At 35.7% G+C, this 16,308-nt stretch overlaps 1 protein-coding gene across 3 annotated transcripts; it reads left to right on the forward strand.

The window, feature by feature from the left end:
* The first annotated feature begins 1,476 nt into the window (after window positions 1-1,476).
* On the forward strand, window positions 1,477-15,637 carry LOC107710545 (elongation of very long chain fatty acids protein 1-like). 3 transcript variants are annotated; one of them, XM_016515329.1, is made up of 8 exons: window positions 1,477-1,739; window positions 11,749-11,840; window positions 12,047-12,237; window positions 12,831-12,911; window positions 13,245-13,301; window positions 13,500-13,605; window positions 13,895-14,034; window positions 14,983-15,637. In XM_016515329.1, the coding sequence occupies exons 2-8, from the start codon at window positions 11,780-11,782 to the stop codon at window positions 15,292-15,294; spliced, it is 948 nt and encodes a 315-aa protein (XP_016370815.1). In that variant the 5' UTR covers window positions 1,477-1,739; window positions 11,749-11,779; the 3' UTR covers window positions 15,295-15,637. The 3 variants fall into 3 exon arrangements, with proteins under 3 accessions (XP_016370815.1, XP_016370816.1, XP_016370817.1); XM_016515330.1 differs by lacking the exon at window positions 1,477-1,739 and adding an exon at window positions 10,529-10,819; XM_016515331.1 differs by lacking the exon at window positions 1,477-1,739 and adding an exon at window positions 11,211-11,233.
* Window positions 15,638-16,308: the final 671 nt, after the last annotated feature.

The following is a 16,308-nucleotide window of genomic DNA, read 5'->3' on the forward strand; positions in this document are numbered from 1 at the left end:
TGTATTATGTATGTAATGTATATTTGATGTCTTAGAGTTGAAGGTATAACCATAACTGCTGTGACTGGTCTTCTGATGTAATGAGGTCTGTAGAGGTTAGGTTATTGCACTTGAAACATAAATAGTACTGGGAATCGAAGGGAAGTGATGGAAAAGGTCATTAAGGTCAAAGGTCACCAGATGATAGCAAAACGTTATAGTCATGTTTATCTCGGTCAGTGAGGTGTTGGGTGAAAGCTCTCAATGAGAATGTGTAGGAGACGATGCTCTGCATTAAATGAACGTTGCAGAAACATCGCAGTCGCCCCTTTAGAAGCTCTGCTATCTGAGGATGATGCAGCGGGATAAATGAACAGTGTGGGTTGCCATCACTAAAGAGCTTACAGCCCCCGACAATAATTAGCCCATTGGACCTGAGGCACGTATTGTGACATCTATTTAAGTCTGTGCTATTGGTGAGCCACTCTGACCTGCCGGGGAAGAGGATGGCCTTTGTTCCCTCCCGGGTGAGAAGTCTGCTGAGGCAAAGCTACCAGCTGTGAACTCAATTACCAGAGAGGTGAGCTGCCTGCTCTATATCCATATCACAGGTCTGCAAGGCTGTTTCTCTGGGAGGCAGAAACTACCAGAGACAATGAGATTGTGTGAAGTCTAGCAACAATGATTTTTAGAGTTAGAACAGGTTTGAATATTCAGTGTCATTAACAAAATAAGGCCCTAAGTCTGACACATTGACAATTTTGGAACTTGTGTTTATTGTTATGGACAAAAAAAAACACAATATGAAGATGAGGTAAGAGCCAACTATACAATGAGAGTTTAATCTGTTCAAAGGACAAGGATACTTTTTTATTATTAAGATTAGATTTTTATTATTATTATTATTAAAGGACGCATTTAAATGAAAAAAAAGTCACAGTAAAGACATTTACAGTATAATTAAAAGATTTCAGATTTTTTTATTATTATTAAAGAATCCTGAAAAAGTGTCATGGTTTGCAGAAAAACATTAAGCAGCACAACTGTTTTTAATAATTAGAAATGTTCATGATCCGGTGGCACTGAAGACTGGAGTAATGGCTGCTGAAAATTCAGCTTTTCACCAATAGTGTACAAAATAAGTACAAAAAAGTATTATTAAATAAAAAGATTGTTTGTTTTTATTTGTAAATGGGCCATCTCATGAGGTCATACTAACTTGTATATAAGCTATATGAGGTATAAAATATATTTATAATGACAAATATAACTTAACTAGCAAAAATGTATAGAATTAAAAACCTGACTAGGGTAAGTATCAAACCACTGAACAGAAATTGTATTTTTTGAATGATCTCTTATGCTCACCAGTTTATTTATGAAATATTATTCCAATATAAAATATATGTTCTCTATTTAAAATGTAATTTATTCCTGTGATGGAAAATTGACTTATTTTTTACTGTAGTACAGCGACTCCTTCTGGTGGTCAATCACTACACAATGCAGGAGAAGCAGCACACGGATCCCATTAAGCTCATCAAAGTCATATGAGATGTACATCGTTCTCAATAACGCATCTTGAGAGCGTATGAATCATGTTGTGTGGCTCTCAGCAGAAACTTCTCTTTATAGATGCCCTGATACAAACTAAGTGACATAATAAATTAAAAGAAACGTCTCAAAACATAATAGATACAAAAATCCAGACCTTCCGGACGTCCAGAGCGTTTCCTGCGTCATGACGCACGATTGATCAGGTGGGAATTTAGTTTGTCTGTTGTAAACTTATTCGTGATTTATTCTGTAAAATGACATTATTGGCTTCACAATGCTGTATCAGCAAAGCAGTACATTTTAATGGGTTGAATCTTTTGCCATGGAAGTTGGCGAATTGTAGTGACCTGTGAAAGAACATTTCTGTACTAACCCACGTTGCACTTTACACAGAAAATGTTTAGGGTTTTTTTTCCTTTTGTCTATTAATTAATTTAAAACATTTTTTTTTTCATGTTCATGTTATCTCTCTCTGAGTTCAGAATAGTATTTTTACAAAAAAGTAACGGGCTAATTGACATTACCATGTGACTTTTGTTGCGCTATTAATTATGTTATCTTGTGTGGTTTATTGTATAACCTTGGGTGGGGTGGCATTGCTACTGGATTTGAATTGGGTTTAAGTGACTAAAGAGTTGACAGAGGTGTTAAATTATGCTTTGTTACAGACTTGAAGACCTGCATTTTTAAATCATTGAGTGTTCAGTTGCTGCAGTGTCTCTCATGTTCAGCAAATGGTGAAAAGAGCAGGAAGGAATACTGGTCTTCTGATGTAATGAGGTCTGTAGAGGTTAGGTTATTGCACTTGAAACATAAATAGTACTGGGAATCGAAGGGAAGTGATGGAAAAGGTCATTAAGGTCAAAGGTCACCAGATGATAGCAAAACGTTATAGTCATGTTTATCTCGGTCAGTGAGGTGTTGGGTTGAAGTGCAGTGAAGAAAAGGATAACATATGATCCTCAGGTGTAAGGTGTGAAGAATAAGGTGATGATAACAGTATGAAATGTAACACATGAGAGTGTGACTAATAACAATGACAAAAAATCACACCTGGACAGGCCTATAACTTAACGATTGTTCTGATTACTGTACACATATGCAGCTTTTATGAACGACTGTCAGAAGATCAGTACGTTTTTTTAATATATAAGTAAGTAATACTTTTATTCAATGTTATCTCTCTCTGAGTTCAGAATAGTATTTTTACAAAAAAGTAACGGGCTAATTGACATTACCATGTGACTTTTGTTGCGCTATTAATTATGTTATCTTGTGTGGTTTATTGTATAACCTTGGGTATTGTGGCATTGCTACTGGATTTGAATTGGGTTTAAGTGACTAAAGAGTTGACAGAGGTGTTAAATTATGCTTTGTTACAGACTTGAAGACCTGCATTTTTAAATCATTGAGTGTTCAGTTGCTGCAGTGTCTCTCATGTTCAGCAAATGGTGAAAAGAGCAGGAAGGAATTTGCTGTTGAAATTGACATGTGATTAATATCTTCCCTTCTGGAAAGTCCCGCTTAGGCTGGTGTCTGTGCTCTGGAACATGGTGTCTGGTTTCTAGCTGGTCTAAGCAGCAACCCATGTTCCACAAACAGGCCTGACCACTTACAAATGCTGGTTTGTTGTTGCTCCAAGATGGTCTACCAGCTTTGATTATAGTTGTTTGTCAGCACATGTGTATTCGCAGTTGCCCAAATTTTTAAACTGGATAACACCATAGTATTTTCACCAAAGTGTCCAAACTTTCAGCTTTCTCTAATATTTAGTGATTTGAATGGACAATATCTGGACTGCAAAATATATGTGTTGGTTCTAGAAACAGAACTAGGCCTACCTTTTAGTTTGATAATGGTAAGAAATCTTAATAATGCCTTAATTAGTTGTTTTAATTCGTTTTTCTATAGAAGCAGAAGACCCTGTGTCCTAATTGCATACCATCCGCCCTAAATGGCATCTGTGATGGAGTAGGTGACATAATCGCTTTGGGACCCACAGTATGACGTTGCATAAATGAGTTAGGTGTGGCTCGAGATCTGTCTGCTTTCTATGGCTGTAGTCGTCAGACATCCTTTTTGCTCTCCTGCCTAAATTCATTATTCATTCATGGTGTTGTATTACTGAAGTTTCAATTGGTGATCTTTTTCATTTTGGTTGTGCTTTCGTTGATAGATGCCGGCACTACAGTCAATGTTGTGTCATTCTTAACCAAAACATCAGTATCAAAAACTGCCCAAAAGCTGATATACGATGATATAAGATGATTGAAGATTTTAGATTTAGTCAAGTGTTGCAAATCTGAGGCTGTGCAGAAAATCTGTGAATTGCATGAGTTCTTTAGACAACACTAATTTATTAGGCATATTAGAATGGATTTTGAAGTATCATGTAACAGTGGAGTAATGTAGAAGACTGGAGTAATGGCTGCAGTGTTGCCAATTTAGCGACTTCTTTCAAAAGTTTAGGGACAAATATAGCAACTTCTTGGACAAACCTTATCTAAGTTCTCATCTTGCCCACTGATCTGTTTTGCCCACTGATAGTATTTTTACAAGAATAAGGTGATGATAACTGTATGGAATGTAACACGTGGGAGTGTGACTAATAACTATGACAAAAAATCACACCTGGACAGGCCTATAACTTAACGATTGTTCTGATTACTGTACACATATGCAGCTTTTATGAACGACTGTCAGAAGATCAGTACGTTTTTTTAATATATAAGTAAGTAATACTTTTATTCAACAAGGATGCATTGTATTAATCAAAAGTGACAGTAAACACATTTATAATATTTGACCCTGGACCACAAAACCAGTCTCAAGTGTCAATTTTTCGAAATTGAGATTTATACATCATCCTGAATAAATAAGCTTTCCATTGATGTGATGGGACAATATTTGGCCGAGATACAACTATTTGAATATCTGGAATCTGAGGGTGCAAAAAAGTCTAAATACTGAGAAAATTGCATTTAAAGTTGTCCACATAAAGTCCTTAGCAATGCATATTACTAATCAAAACTGAAGTTTTGATATATTTACGGTAGGAAATTGACAAAATATCTTCATGGAACATGATCTTTACTTAATATCCTAATGATTTTTGGCATAAAAGAAAAATCGATAATTTTGACCCATACAATGTATTTTTGGCTATTGCTACAAATATACCCGTGCTACTTATGACTGGTTTTGTGGTCCAGGGTCACATATGTGATGCCATTGTTCATTTTGTATATTCTTTTTCAGGATAATTAAGCTTTCTTTTAGCTGACAGGGATAATGCCTTAAACTAGCTTTAAGTTCTGGAGCCCCTTCTTTCTGCTAGCGAAGAGAAAGCGCCATATTTATTGTTTTTATCCAAACCTAAGGTGATTTCTCTCTTTTTTTGCATTTGAAGAACACTTTTTTACAAGCGCAGGGAAGACATGGACTCATTTTAACTCATGTATATTCTGGAGCGCCTCATTCTGCATAGAAATTGGAAAATGTCTTAAAATATGAGTATATCTATATGTATGTGTGTATGCTGTAAAATCTCTAAGTAAAATTGTGTTTGTTCTAAGCCTCTTGAAGAATATCATTTTGCCTGTAAGTGATGACTTAAAGTGCGTGAAGTGCACACATGCTCTTTTCTGTTTTCATGAAATGTTCCTCTGAAGCTCATTTCAGTGTTGCCTACTTTACGGCGTATTGTTCCATACAATAAACGAGTACTCGATTTGAAATTATTTTAATGTACAATCTCAAAGGTTGTTTTTTTTTTTTTTTTTTTTTGAACCAGCCTGATACTAAATGGAATCTAGCATCATTTCTTTTCAGAATCTGCTGATGTGTCTGTATTAGCATATGAATGCGGACCCTCAGCAGATCAGCACCTTTCTGTTTCTGAAAGTCTCACCAGCAATTCATTGCAGTTATGGATAGCGTCCCAAAAATGCATCCGTTTAAGCAAAATTCTAAATTACATTAATTCAGTTTTTGGTCACAAGGGCTGAAACGAGAAGCAAAGGTTTATTCAATAGAGTAATGAGAGAAATGAGAGACGGCTGATTCTTTAAATTGAATCACGTATGACCAATTGTGCTCTCAGACTCTCCCAGGTCACACTAGCTGTTCAGTTTGACCTACAATTTAAAAATGGCCATAATTGCTGTGTTGATGTCCTTTAGATTCTTGGTTTAGTTGTGTTGAGGACTGTTCTCATAAAAGTTAGACTAAATGTTTGAGAACGTCTAAAAATTGACCTACTTTGAGTATCTATAGGATGGTAGTAATTGATCAATTCATCTACTGCATAATTATGTAAACATTTGGTGTCTTAGAGTCGAAGGTATAACCATAACTGCTGTGACTGGTCTTCTGATGTAATGAGGTCTGTAGAGGTTAGGTTATTGCACTTGAAACATAAATAGTACTGGGAATCGAAGGGAAGTGATGGAAAAGGTCATTAAGGTCAAAGGTCACCAGATGATAGCAAAACGTTATAGTCATGTTTATCTCGGTCAGTGAGGTGTTGGGTTGAAGTGCAGTGAAGAAAAGGATAACATATGATCCTCAGGTGTAAGGTGTGAAGAATAAGGTGATGATAACAGTATGAAATGTAACACATGAGAGTGTGACTAATAACAATGACAAAAAATCACACCTGGACAGGCCTATAACTTAACGATTGTTCTGATTACTGTACACATATGCAGCTTTTATGAACAACTGTCAGAAGATCAGTACGTTTTTTTAATATATAAGTAAGTAATACTTTTATTCAACAAGGATGCATTGTATTAATCAAAAGTGACAGTAAACACATTTATAATATTTGACCCTGGACCACAAAACCAGTCTTAAGTGTCAATTTTTCAAGTTTAGGGACAAATATAGCAACTTCTTGGACAAACCTTATCTAAGTTCTCATCTTGCCCACTGATCTATTTTGCCCACTGATAGTATTTTTACAAAAAAGGTAATGGGCTAATTGACATGACCATGTGATTTTTGGTGCGCTATTAATTGTTATCTTGTGTGGTTTATTGTATAACCTTGGGTATTGTGGCATTTGGGTTAGGGATAGGGATAACAGTATATCATATATCAATATAAAGATATATGCATCTTTATATAGATCAGTGAATTTGCCGTTATGATGTCATCTAGTGACATTTAGTTACCAGTTTTAGCTACTTTCAACTGAAAGCAGTTGGCAGCACTGAATGGCTGCTAAAAAATGAAGTTAATATCCTAATGATTTTTGGCATGAAAGAAAAATCGATAATTTTGACCCATACAATGTATTTTTGGCTATTGATACAAATATACCAGTGCTACTTAAGACTGGTTTTGTGGTCCAGGGTCACATATTACAAAAAATTATATTTCAAATAAATGCTGTTCATCAGAATACCCTGAAAAAAAGTTCTTAAGCAGCAAGTTAGCATATTAGAATGAATTCTGAATGATCATGTGACACTTAAGACTGAAGTAATGATGTTGAAAATTCAGGTTTGCCATCACAGGAACAAATTACATTTTTAAAATATGTTACAGCGGAATGTTATTTCAAATTGTAACAATATTTCACAATTTCTTTGATCAAATAAATGCAGGTTTGTTGAGCATAAGAGCCTCAGAAAACATTTAAATCTAAATCTTACCGACCCCAAACTTTTATATAAAGTAAAGCTGCATGCATATATTATCTTAATATATAGTAATATCGTTATTGGATTATATAGAAATTATTAGGGATGCTAATAGCACCGGATGCTAGGATGCTGCCCCTGACAAAAGTTTGCCCCTTCAGGTGCAGCGGTTATTAATCCCTGAATCAAGCTGGCTGCTAGCTGATTTATTTATTTTTGGCACATTACCTGATAGCTACAGTAGTTGTATGTTCTCCTAGTAAAATGCTTTTTTTATGGATTGAGCCTTGATGGTTCAGATATCGTCGTTCATCCTTTCCTCCTTACCTCCACTTCTCATTGGGATATTTTTCCAATGCCTTCAACTCAAAACCCTGCCCATCTCCCACTCTCCCTTTCCTGGTATATTTTAAAAACCCAGGGAAATCAAAATTGGAGTTTTGTGGCTTTTTGTTCACCTAACTTTTAGCAGACATTTACATTTAAAATGTAAGAACTGTAACAATATTGTAGCAGTATTGATTATATGAAACTCCCTCCCCCATGTTGGCAGCACTGAATGGCTGCTAAAAAATGAAGCTTTACCATCACAGTAATAAAACACATTTTAAAATATATGAAAATAGAAAACCAATATTTAAATTGTAATAATTTAAAAATATGATTGTAATTTATAATAATTCAAAATATTACTGTATTTACTATATTTTTGATCAAATAAATACAGCCCTGGCCCCTCGTGAACATAAGAGACTTCTTTCAAAAACATTAAAAAAAAAAAATCGTACCATCCCCAAACTTTTGAATGGTGTTATTTAGTGTATTTTATTACACTATTTTTTGAATGGTGTTATTTAGTGTATTTTATTACACTATTTTTAATTCTAAAAATCTAAAACCTAAAATGGTTGTTGTTAGAAAAAAGTCCACTGAGATGGTATGTCAGATATGCACCCACTCAAAAAAATAAAATAAAATATATATATATATATATTACATATATAAGTTTTTATTGGAAGGAAGTAATAGAATGGCCTAGTTATCAGTTTTTAACAAATATTTAAAGATGCATCCAACTTGTTTGTAATATGCCCTATTATTTATTATCCAAATGTATTTAGCAAAGGAGTAAAAGGAGTACTGCAAAGGAGTATTTGAGAGGTGTTTATGAGCTCCGTTAATTTGCACGTGTCTATGTATGGAATTATTTCAAAATAATCAAAAGATGTAGCGCTGACATATGACTATCAACAACCTAAAACCACCAATCAAAAGAGACAGTCCAATTTCCCTATTTTTGATCGTGTTTATTCCCTTTCATTCAACAGACTATTAGCTAAAACAATTTAAAGGACTCTTCTGTCCCCATGTAGCAAATCATGTTTTTGGTTGTGATGTAACTAAAGTCTATTTGCTATTTTTTTAATCGCTAAAACTAACCTTTTGTACCTCCAGTATCCTGTAGACATGCACAGTGAGTCATTGAGCTCAGTGGGTGTTGCTAAGTAAAATAAATATACATACTTAACTTTTTATGTTTTTAGAATAAGTATATCCATGTAGCAAATCATGTTTTTGGTTGTGATGTAACTAAAGTCTATTTGCTATTTTTTTTAATCGCTAAAACTAACCTTTTGTACCTCCAGTATCCTGTAGACATGCACAGTGAGTCATTGAGCTCAGTGGGTGTTGCTAAGTAAAATAAATATACATACTTAACTTTTTATGTTTTTAGAATAAGTATATAGATTATTGTAAGTATTATAATTAATATAAATAAATTGCTTTGATTTAAAAGGGTTTACAGAGTTCAGGAAAGGTGTCTATACATGGCCAGAGAAGTATGAAGGTATGTCAATGGATGTTTAGCTGTACTATCTTTTCTCATCTCTTGATCTGAAAAGCTCAGTGTCTGTCCCCAACCACAGGAAGTTCATAAAACTCTTCATAACCATATCAGGACTTGTTGGTTATGTGGAATTTGTCATATTGGAAATTACCTGCTGTAACCAATAGAGAGCTTTTGCTGTAGAACAGGGTATTTTAGCCACAAATGATAAATGATGAGATTACCTGGGTATGAATGTGTGTTTTTGTAGACGTGAAGTGTGATTGATTGATTGAATCTAATTTTTTTTTAGTGTGTTGTGTCACGGCACTCAGTGTGTCAGTTATCAAACTGCTTTTTGTGAGAAAATGGCTTGAGCACAGAGACTCCCCACTCATGTCAGGATTTTTGTCATTCTTCACCTCCTCCCGGACTGCTACAAGAAGTGCGCCAGTTTGACGGATCCCACACCCTGTCCTCAACGTCTGAGGAACGGGTCAGACCAGTGCTACAGGAATCCAGTGAAACTGACTGCTAGTGTCCCTGTGTAGAACATGTGCCACATGGTGTCTCAGAGTTGGAGGGCTCACTGACTTACACATAATATAGACATGTATGATATGTTTTGTCATTGTTAATTGCTGTTAAGATTTAAAATGTGTTTCATTGTGATGTAGCATATCTAGCTAGAAGTTGAAATAAAGGCCCAGATTATCCATAAGCGTTATACCTTGACACATGAAAGTAAACAGATTCGTTTAATTTTATATTAGATGTCGTTTTCTTAGAAAAGAGTGACTACTAAGTAAATTTGCCCCCAAAAATGTTTGTGTAGTCGCTCTTAATTAAAACATAAAAAAATATTTTTCATGAATAAAGATGAGGTTAAATTTTAAAAAATTGAATGCAAAACTTTACAAACTTTACAAAATTTGACTTATATACGTTTAAAGTACTAAAATTACTAAAATAAAAATGAAGCTAAACAGAAATATAAAACTAATACAAATGGCAAAACATAAAATGACAAAAGAAATATATATATATATATATATAAAAAAAAGTTAACTCAAAAGATTATAAAAACTATACTAAAACAACCCCAATCTGCTATGCTTGATTTTATTTATTTGCTTTATACCCAGCTAATGATGAACCTAGGATAATTGTTAATTGTGTATATTCTATTATTTTTTTAGCATTATCATTATTATTTTCTCCCATTTTTCTATTATTCCTAGTCTTCGCGTATTGGTCTTACTCTCACTGGACAGGCCCATATTTGTAACCCAAGGGAAACAAAAGACTTTTCACTGTTGAACAGTCACTGCTCCATTCTCGCCTACTTCCAATGCATAATAAAAACCTGACCAGTATCAGAGCCAATCACAGACCAGCCTCACTCTCAAGAGCCAACTATTGAGTTTAGAGGGCGGTTCCTGTCAGATGAAAGCAAGTTGCAATCCCGAAACCAGGCGGGTGTTGTCTCTTTAGAATGAGCTGCTGCTCAGGTTTATATTGGGCAAGGAGCACAGCCTGTCACTGCCTTGGCAAAACTCCCACTGGAATACATTCCTCCTTACTCTTATCACATTTAGTTCACTGGTGAAAACTGCTGTGGTTGAGGGCCATTGAAAGAAAGGATAAGGACACTGGGAAGAACCAAAGTTCAGAGACTGTTTCCACTGCTTGCCTGGTCTCTCATCCATTTATTTGCCCCTGTGGGGCAGAATTATTTTAGTTTGTTTTTGATATATTTATTTATTTATTTTTGGCTGGGGTGACTGAATCAACAGAAAGACAACAGGTAAGCTCAAAATATACTTTAGTTTTTTTTAATAAGCTGTATTATGAATTGGAATCCCTCACTGTGTCCTTACAAATTATTTGTTGGGGTAGTTTGACTGTGGGGTAGGTGACTGACTGGGAAATGTGACGAGACACTAGATCCGCTCAGTTTAGGCCAAATCTGTCAGGATTTCATTTTTTGTGTCGCTTCTGTTTATGATTCTTTGGGTTTTTTTCTGTGTATAGGATTGACTGTGATTTCTTTTTATGTTTTGATTAGCAGTTCCTGTCTAGTGAGTTAATCTGATTCTACGACAAGATAAATCTCTCTGTTCCTCCACCTCACCAGTTTGACTGGCTCTGCACTGTTGCATTATTAGTCATTCATTGTAGACCAGGTAGTACAGATGACATCAAGCTTCATCGTCACCACGTGAGTTTAGAGTGTTTTCTTCGATTTTCTTGGAGTTTTTAGGCATAGTTTTGTATGAATTCAGAGCTCATACCATAGTGAAGAGTTTAAAAACACTTATGAGCAACTTTGTATGATTCTATGAGCATGAGCTTTCAGAGAACAATAAGAGTTGTATCATATTTAGTCCGATTAATTTTTTTCTTCCTCTGCCTTCATGGTGGTTCTGTTATGTTCTGATGAAACAGGTGGTGATGCATTAGACGTGTAGGCAGAGCAGTGAAGGGTCTGTTTAGTGTGCTTTGTCATCATAGTCCATTGTTTTCCTGTGTATGAGTGTAATAGTAATAGTTCAGCTTTGGTAACATCATGTACCACTCAGGTTCACTTGGCCAGCTGTTTCCTGTTTGCTTTTGCTGGGCTGTCATTGTTGACTCTTACTCTACTGTCTTTCTGATAATGGCAGGCCAGCCTTTACTAGCTGGATTGTTATTGTCTGATCAGCTTGTTTTAACACATTTATTTATGTCCTCCAGTTTATTGGTTGTCTGAAAAAATAAAGACAAGATGTTTCAAGAGATGCTTTCAGACATCTTGAAGATCTACGACTATCTTCTGAAAAGAACTGGTAAGAGTTTATTGCATTATGCTTTTTAGATGAACATAAACCATCAATATCACTGGTGTATTTAATGTGTTATGCACATAAAAATCTACACTCATTTGTTGTATAAAGCGCTACAGTTCGGTCACTGGTAATGCAAAATCTACTGTAGATGGATGTAATAAAGGCTTGTTTGATGTGGCTGATCAGTTGCTGTGTAATTTGCACAGATGCCAGGGTGCGGGATTATCCGCTGATGCAGAGTCCCATTCAGATGACGTTTGTCTTGCTGGGATACGTGATCTTGGTTTTATATGTGGGACCACGATACATGGCCAATCGGAAACCTTTCCACCTTAACACAGCTATGATTGTCTATAATTTCTCAATGGTGGCCTTCAACGCCTACATTGTTTATGAGGTAGGATACGCTTTCATTCATTTAAATGCATGTTTGGGAGAGTAATTTAAGGTACTGCATCTCATAGCTTTACCAGAACTGATGTGTTTGAGGAGAACCACTAGAGGATTAAAGATACAGTTGATTCAAAAATATATTTTTACTCACCCTCATTCATTACAGAGCCTTATAACAGTAATTCTTCTGTAGCTCACAGAAGGAGATGTTTAGCAGAATCTTCACGCTGGTCTCTTCCATATAATAAAGGTGAATGGTCACCATAGCTGCCAAGCTCCAAAAATTACAAATAGTCACCGTAAAAAAAGTCGACTTTTGTGGTGACTTTGTGTGTCAACCAGACTGACAGGGTTACCATTTTTATAATACGTTTATGGTGCTTTTTGTCATTTTTGGAGCTGGACAGCCTATGGTCACTATTCACTTTCATTATATGAGGATGATCAGTGTGGACATTCTGATAAACGTCTTTTGTGTTCCACAGAAGAAAGTCAAAGGTTTGGAATGACATGAGTGTGAGTAAATAATGGCAATTTTAAAAGACCATGTTACCATATTGTTGTACTTCCGTATAATTTTTGATCTGTCTGACGCAGTTCCTGATGTCCGGCTGGGGAACAACGTACACCTGGAGATGTGACCTCTGTGACCACTCCAGCAGTCCTGAAGCTCTCAGAGTAAGTTTATTTCATGTTCTTCTGTGAATCTCAGAAAATATTAAGCAGCAACATTGATAATAATAAGAAATGCTTATTGAGCACCAAATCATTCAATTCTGAATAATTATGTGACATTGAAGACTGGAGTTATGGCTGCTGAATAAAATACATTTTAAAATATATTAAATATGATATTTTAAATTATCATAATATTTCGCAGTATTACTGGTAAATGCAGCTTTAGTGAGCATAAGAGAGACATATTTCAAAACCATTTAAAATCTTACCACCCCTAAACTTTTGAACGATAGTGTATATTGTGACGAATCGTGTTTCTCATTGTATCCTCAGATGGTTCGGGTAGCCTGGTTGTTCTATTTTTCTAAATATATTGAACTTCTAGATACGGTAAGGATCTTATACCTATCTTGTTAGTATTCATGCTATGATTATCAGTGCTCTAAATTTGTAGGTTGCATTGCTGTGTAGGAATGGGATCATGTACATTTTTCAAGCGCATAGGCACAATATACAGTACAGTAGCTTCCTCAATAACTACAGGATGATTTGTTACATGAGTTAACAAGAACTGTGTCTGTGATCCAGATGTTTTTTGTGTTGAGAAAGAAGAACGGTCAGGTGACGTTCCTGCATATCTTTCATCATTCTGTCTTACCCTGGTCCTGGTGGTGGGGCATCACTCTTACTCCTGGTGAGTCTATCAGTGCTGCTGTCACTGGTTTCAGTAGTTGGTTTTGCTTCAAGACCCTGATTGTATATTGGCCATAAATTGGTGACCCAAACGGTACTAAAACTGTGTATCATATAAAAACAAAACACACAAAAAAATGTAATTTTAGAAGCCTGTGGAATTAGGTTACATTAATTTGTTATAAAAAAAAAAAGATTTCTAGGTTAATAAATAAGGTCAATGTGTTTACTAGTGTAAAGATGTCCAGTTTCATTTGCTCAATTTATTTATTTTCATGTTAAAACGACAGCGAGTGGCATGGGTTGTTTTCATGCTATGGTGAACGCATGTGTCCATGTCATCATGTACACCTACTACGGTCTGGCTGCTGCAGGGCCGCGCTTCCAGAAGTATCTGTGGTGGAAAAAGTACTTGACTGCAATCCAACTGGTTAGTGTTAACTCATTTAAATTCTAAAACTTGTGTAATTAAAGGAATACTTCACCCAATAATGAAAAGTTGCTGAAAAACAGACTCATTTGGAGAAATTTAGCATTACATCATTTGCTCACCAATGGATCATCTGGAGTGAACGGGTGCCGTCAGAATGGGAGTTCAAACAGCTGATTAAAGCATCACAATAATCCACATGACTCCAGTCCATCAATTAACGTCATGTGAAGCAAAAAGCTGTGTTTGTGTAATAAAAGAATCCATCATTAACTTTAAACTATTTGTTTTTGCCTAAAATATGACTCCTTGTATCCATAATATTCCCGTCTCTAGTGAAAAAGTCATCTTGTCTAAGTCAATGCACAGATCAAGCACCATTTAAAGCGAAAACAGTCCAAAACATTTCTAAACAAATGTGTCAATGGATTTTGATGTGAGAGGTCAAAATGGGTGGATGATGCGTGATTATGAATTATAGCCAGAAGCAACGGTTTAAAGTTAGAATATTTAAATGATTTATTTGTTTATTACACACAAGCAGCTTATTGCTTCACAAAACAGTTTATTCACAAACCGGAGTCATGTGGATTACGTGTGAATTATTGTGATGATTTTATAAGCTATCAAATCAAGTGATGTAATTTCTCCAAAACTGTTCTGATGAAGAAACAAACTCGCCTACATATTGGATGGCCTGAGAATGAGTACATTTTCAGCAAATTTTCATTTTTGGGTAAACTTTTGCTTTAATGTAAACTGTATGTGCATCAGTGATTCATCAAAATGGTACATATAAATTGAGATTAAGTAAAATGAGAATTTATACTTTGTCTTCCAATTTAATGCAATTGTCATTACATTCTATTTAGTCTATTCCTTTTTTTCTCTCTTAAAAAATACAGCATAACATTTATAATAATTTCTTTTCTATTGTATTTTCCACAGATTCAGTTTGTGCTGGTGTCTGTCCATATCTCTCAGTATTATTTCATGGAAAAGTGTGAATACCAAGTTCCCATCTTCATTCATCTCATCTTGATCTATGGCACCTTTTTCTTCGTCCTCTTCTCCAATTTCTTTATCCAGGCCTACATGAAGGGAAAGCGACTACCTGTTTCCACTGAGCACAAACCCAAACAGAACGGCATTACCACTGTGATTAAGCCAGTGGTAGTGGCCAATGGCAAACACTTGGAAAATGGCACTGTGCACTACACTGATGGATTTGCCCAAAATGGGAAAGTGAAGGCGGTCTAAATGGGCCAATCAAAAACATCAGAGACATTGTTGTTAGATTAGTTTTGTCAAATTTACATTTTTTTATGATTGCATGGGAGATGAAACAGCACATTGGATCTGGCGGTGGGTCCCCCTTTCTTAGTATTTATGGATGTTGGAGGCTGGGGAGCACTATGCATGAAGAGAATTCGTCCACTTAATTCGTTGACGTCACTCTGAAACCTGACATCATGTCTGTGGTTTAATCTGCTTGACTTGGCTTTTTTTGTCCCGGCATACGAGTCTCCCAGTTGTCTGCACACTGTACAGTTTTCACAAATCTAACTCACACGTGACTGTAAATAAATATTTTCTCACAGTTTATTGGAAATGTACGAGTTGTCCATTTTTTTTTTTAGAGTTTGTTTCTAACTTGTCAGTTGATAAATGCTTTTTATAATAAATTGTATTTTTTGCTTTATGCTCTGTTTGTGAAGTGGATTTTTATTCAAAATGAAACATTGTTTGTATTATATTATTGGCACTTCTCCATACACTGTTAAACGTGCTAATAGTTAAGTCTTGAAATAACTTTGAATACTTCCCCTTCAATATGAGGCGATCCAGAAGTTACAGCATTTAGACTGCTTAAAACGTGAGCAGCCTCGTATCAAACATGGTCCACTTAATCTGTAATGCTTGGATGTTTACTTATTATAATTCACTGATCTCTAGCCATTTTTCTTGTTAGTTCTCATATCAATGTATTCACAATAGGGCCTTTCGCACCGCGGGAACCTTTTCACAGTACCAGAACTAATTGTGGAACTACCCACTTTTTGGCGTTTTCGCACCGCCGGAACTGGGTGCGATTTTAGTACCGGACTGCCTTTTTCGAGAACCAAATTAGCTCCTACTCCGGAGCAGGGTCTAACCGCGCGAGACACAACAAAAACACAGCTCCGATCACAGCGTCCTGTTGTTAATGTTGTTGAACGCCACGCACAAATGACGACGCTGTCGACCGGCTTACGTCACTTCTTAGTACACACT

The sequence above is a fragment of the Sinocyclocheilus rhinocerous genome, unplaced genomic scaffold (genome assembly GCF_001515625.1).
Source record: "Sinocyclocheilus rhinocerous isolate Xijiao unplaced genomic scaffold, SAMN03320098_v1.1 scaffold957, whole genome shotgun sequence".
Lineage (NCBI taxonomy): Eukaryota > Metazoa > Chordata > Actinopteri > Cypriniformes > Cyprinidae > Sinocyclocheilus > Sinocyclocheilus rhinocerous.

Excerpts from the sequence above, each read along its gene's own strand:
- LOC107710545 (XM_016515329.1), top strand. The coding sequence starts at position 11,780 with ATGTTTCAAGAGATGCTTTCAGACATCTTGAAGATCTACGACTATCTT. Across the intron at positions 12,238-12,830 it reads ACGCCTACATTGTTTATGAG|TTCCTGATGTCCGGCTGGGG; the intron begins GTAGGATACGCT and ends TGTCTGACGCAG. Across the intron at positions 12,912-13,244 it reads GCAGTCCTGAAGCTCTCAGA|ATGGTTCGGGTAGCCTGGTT; the intron begins GTAAGTTTATTT and ends TTGTATCCTCAG.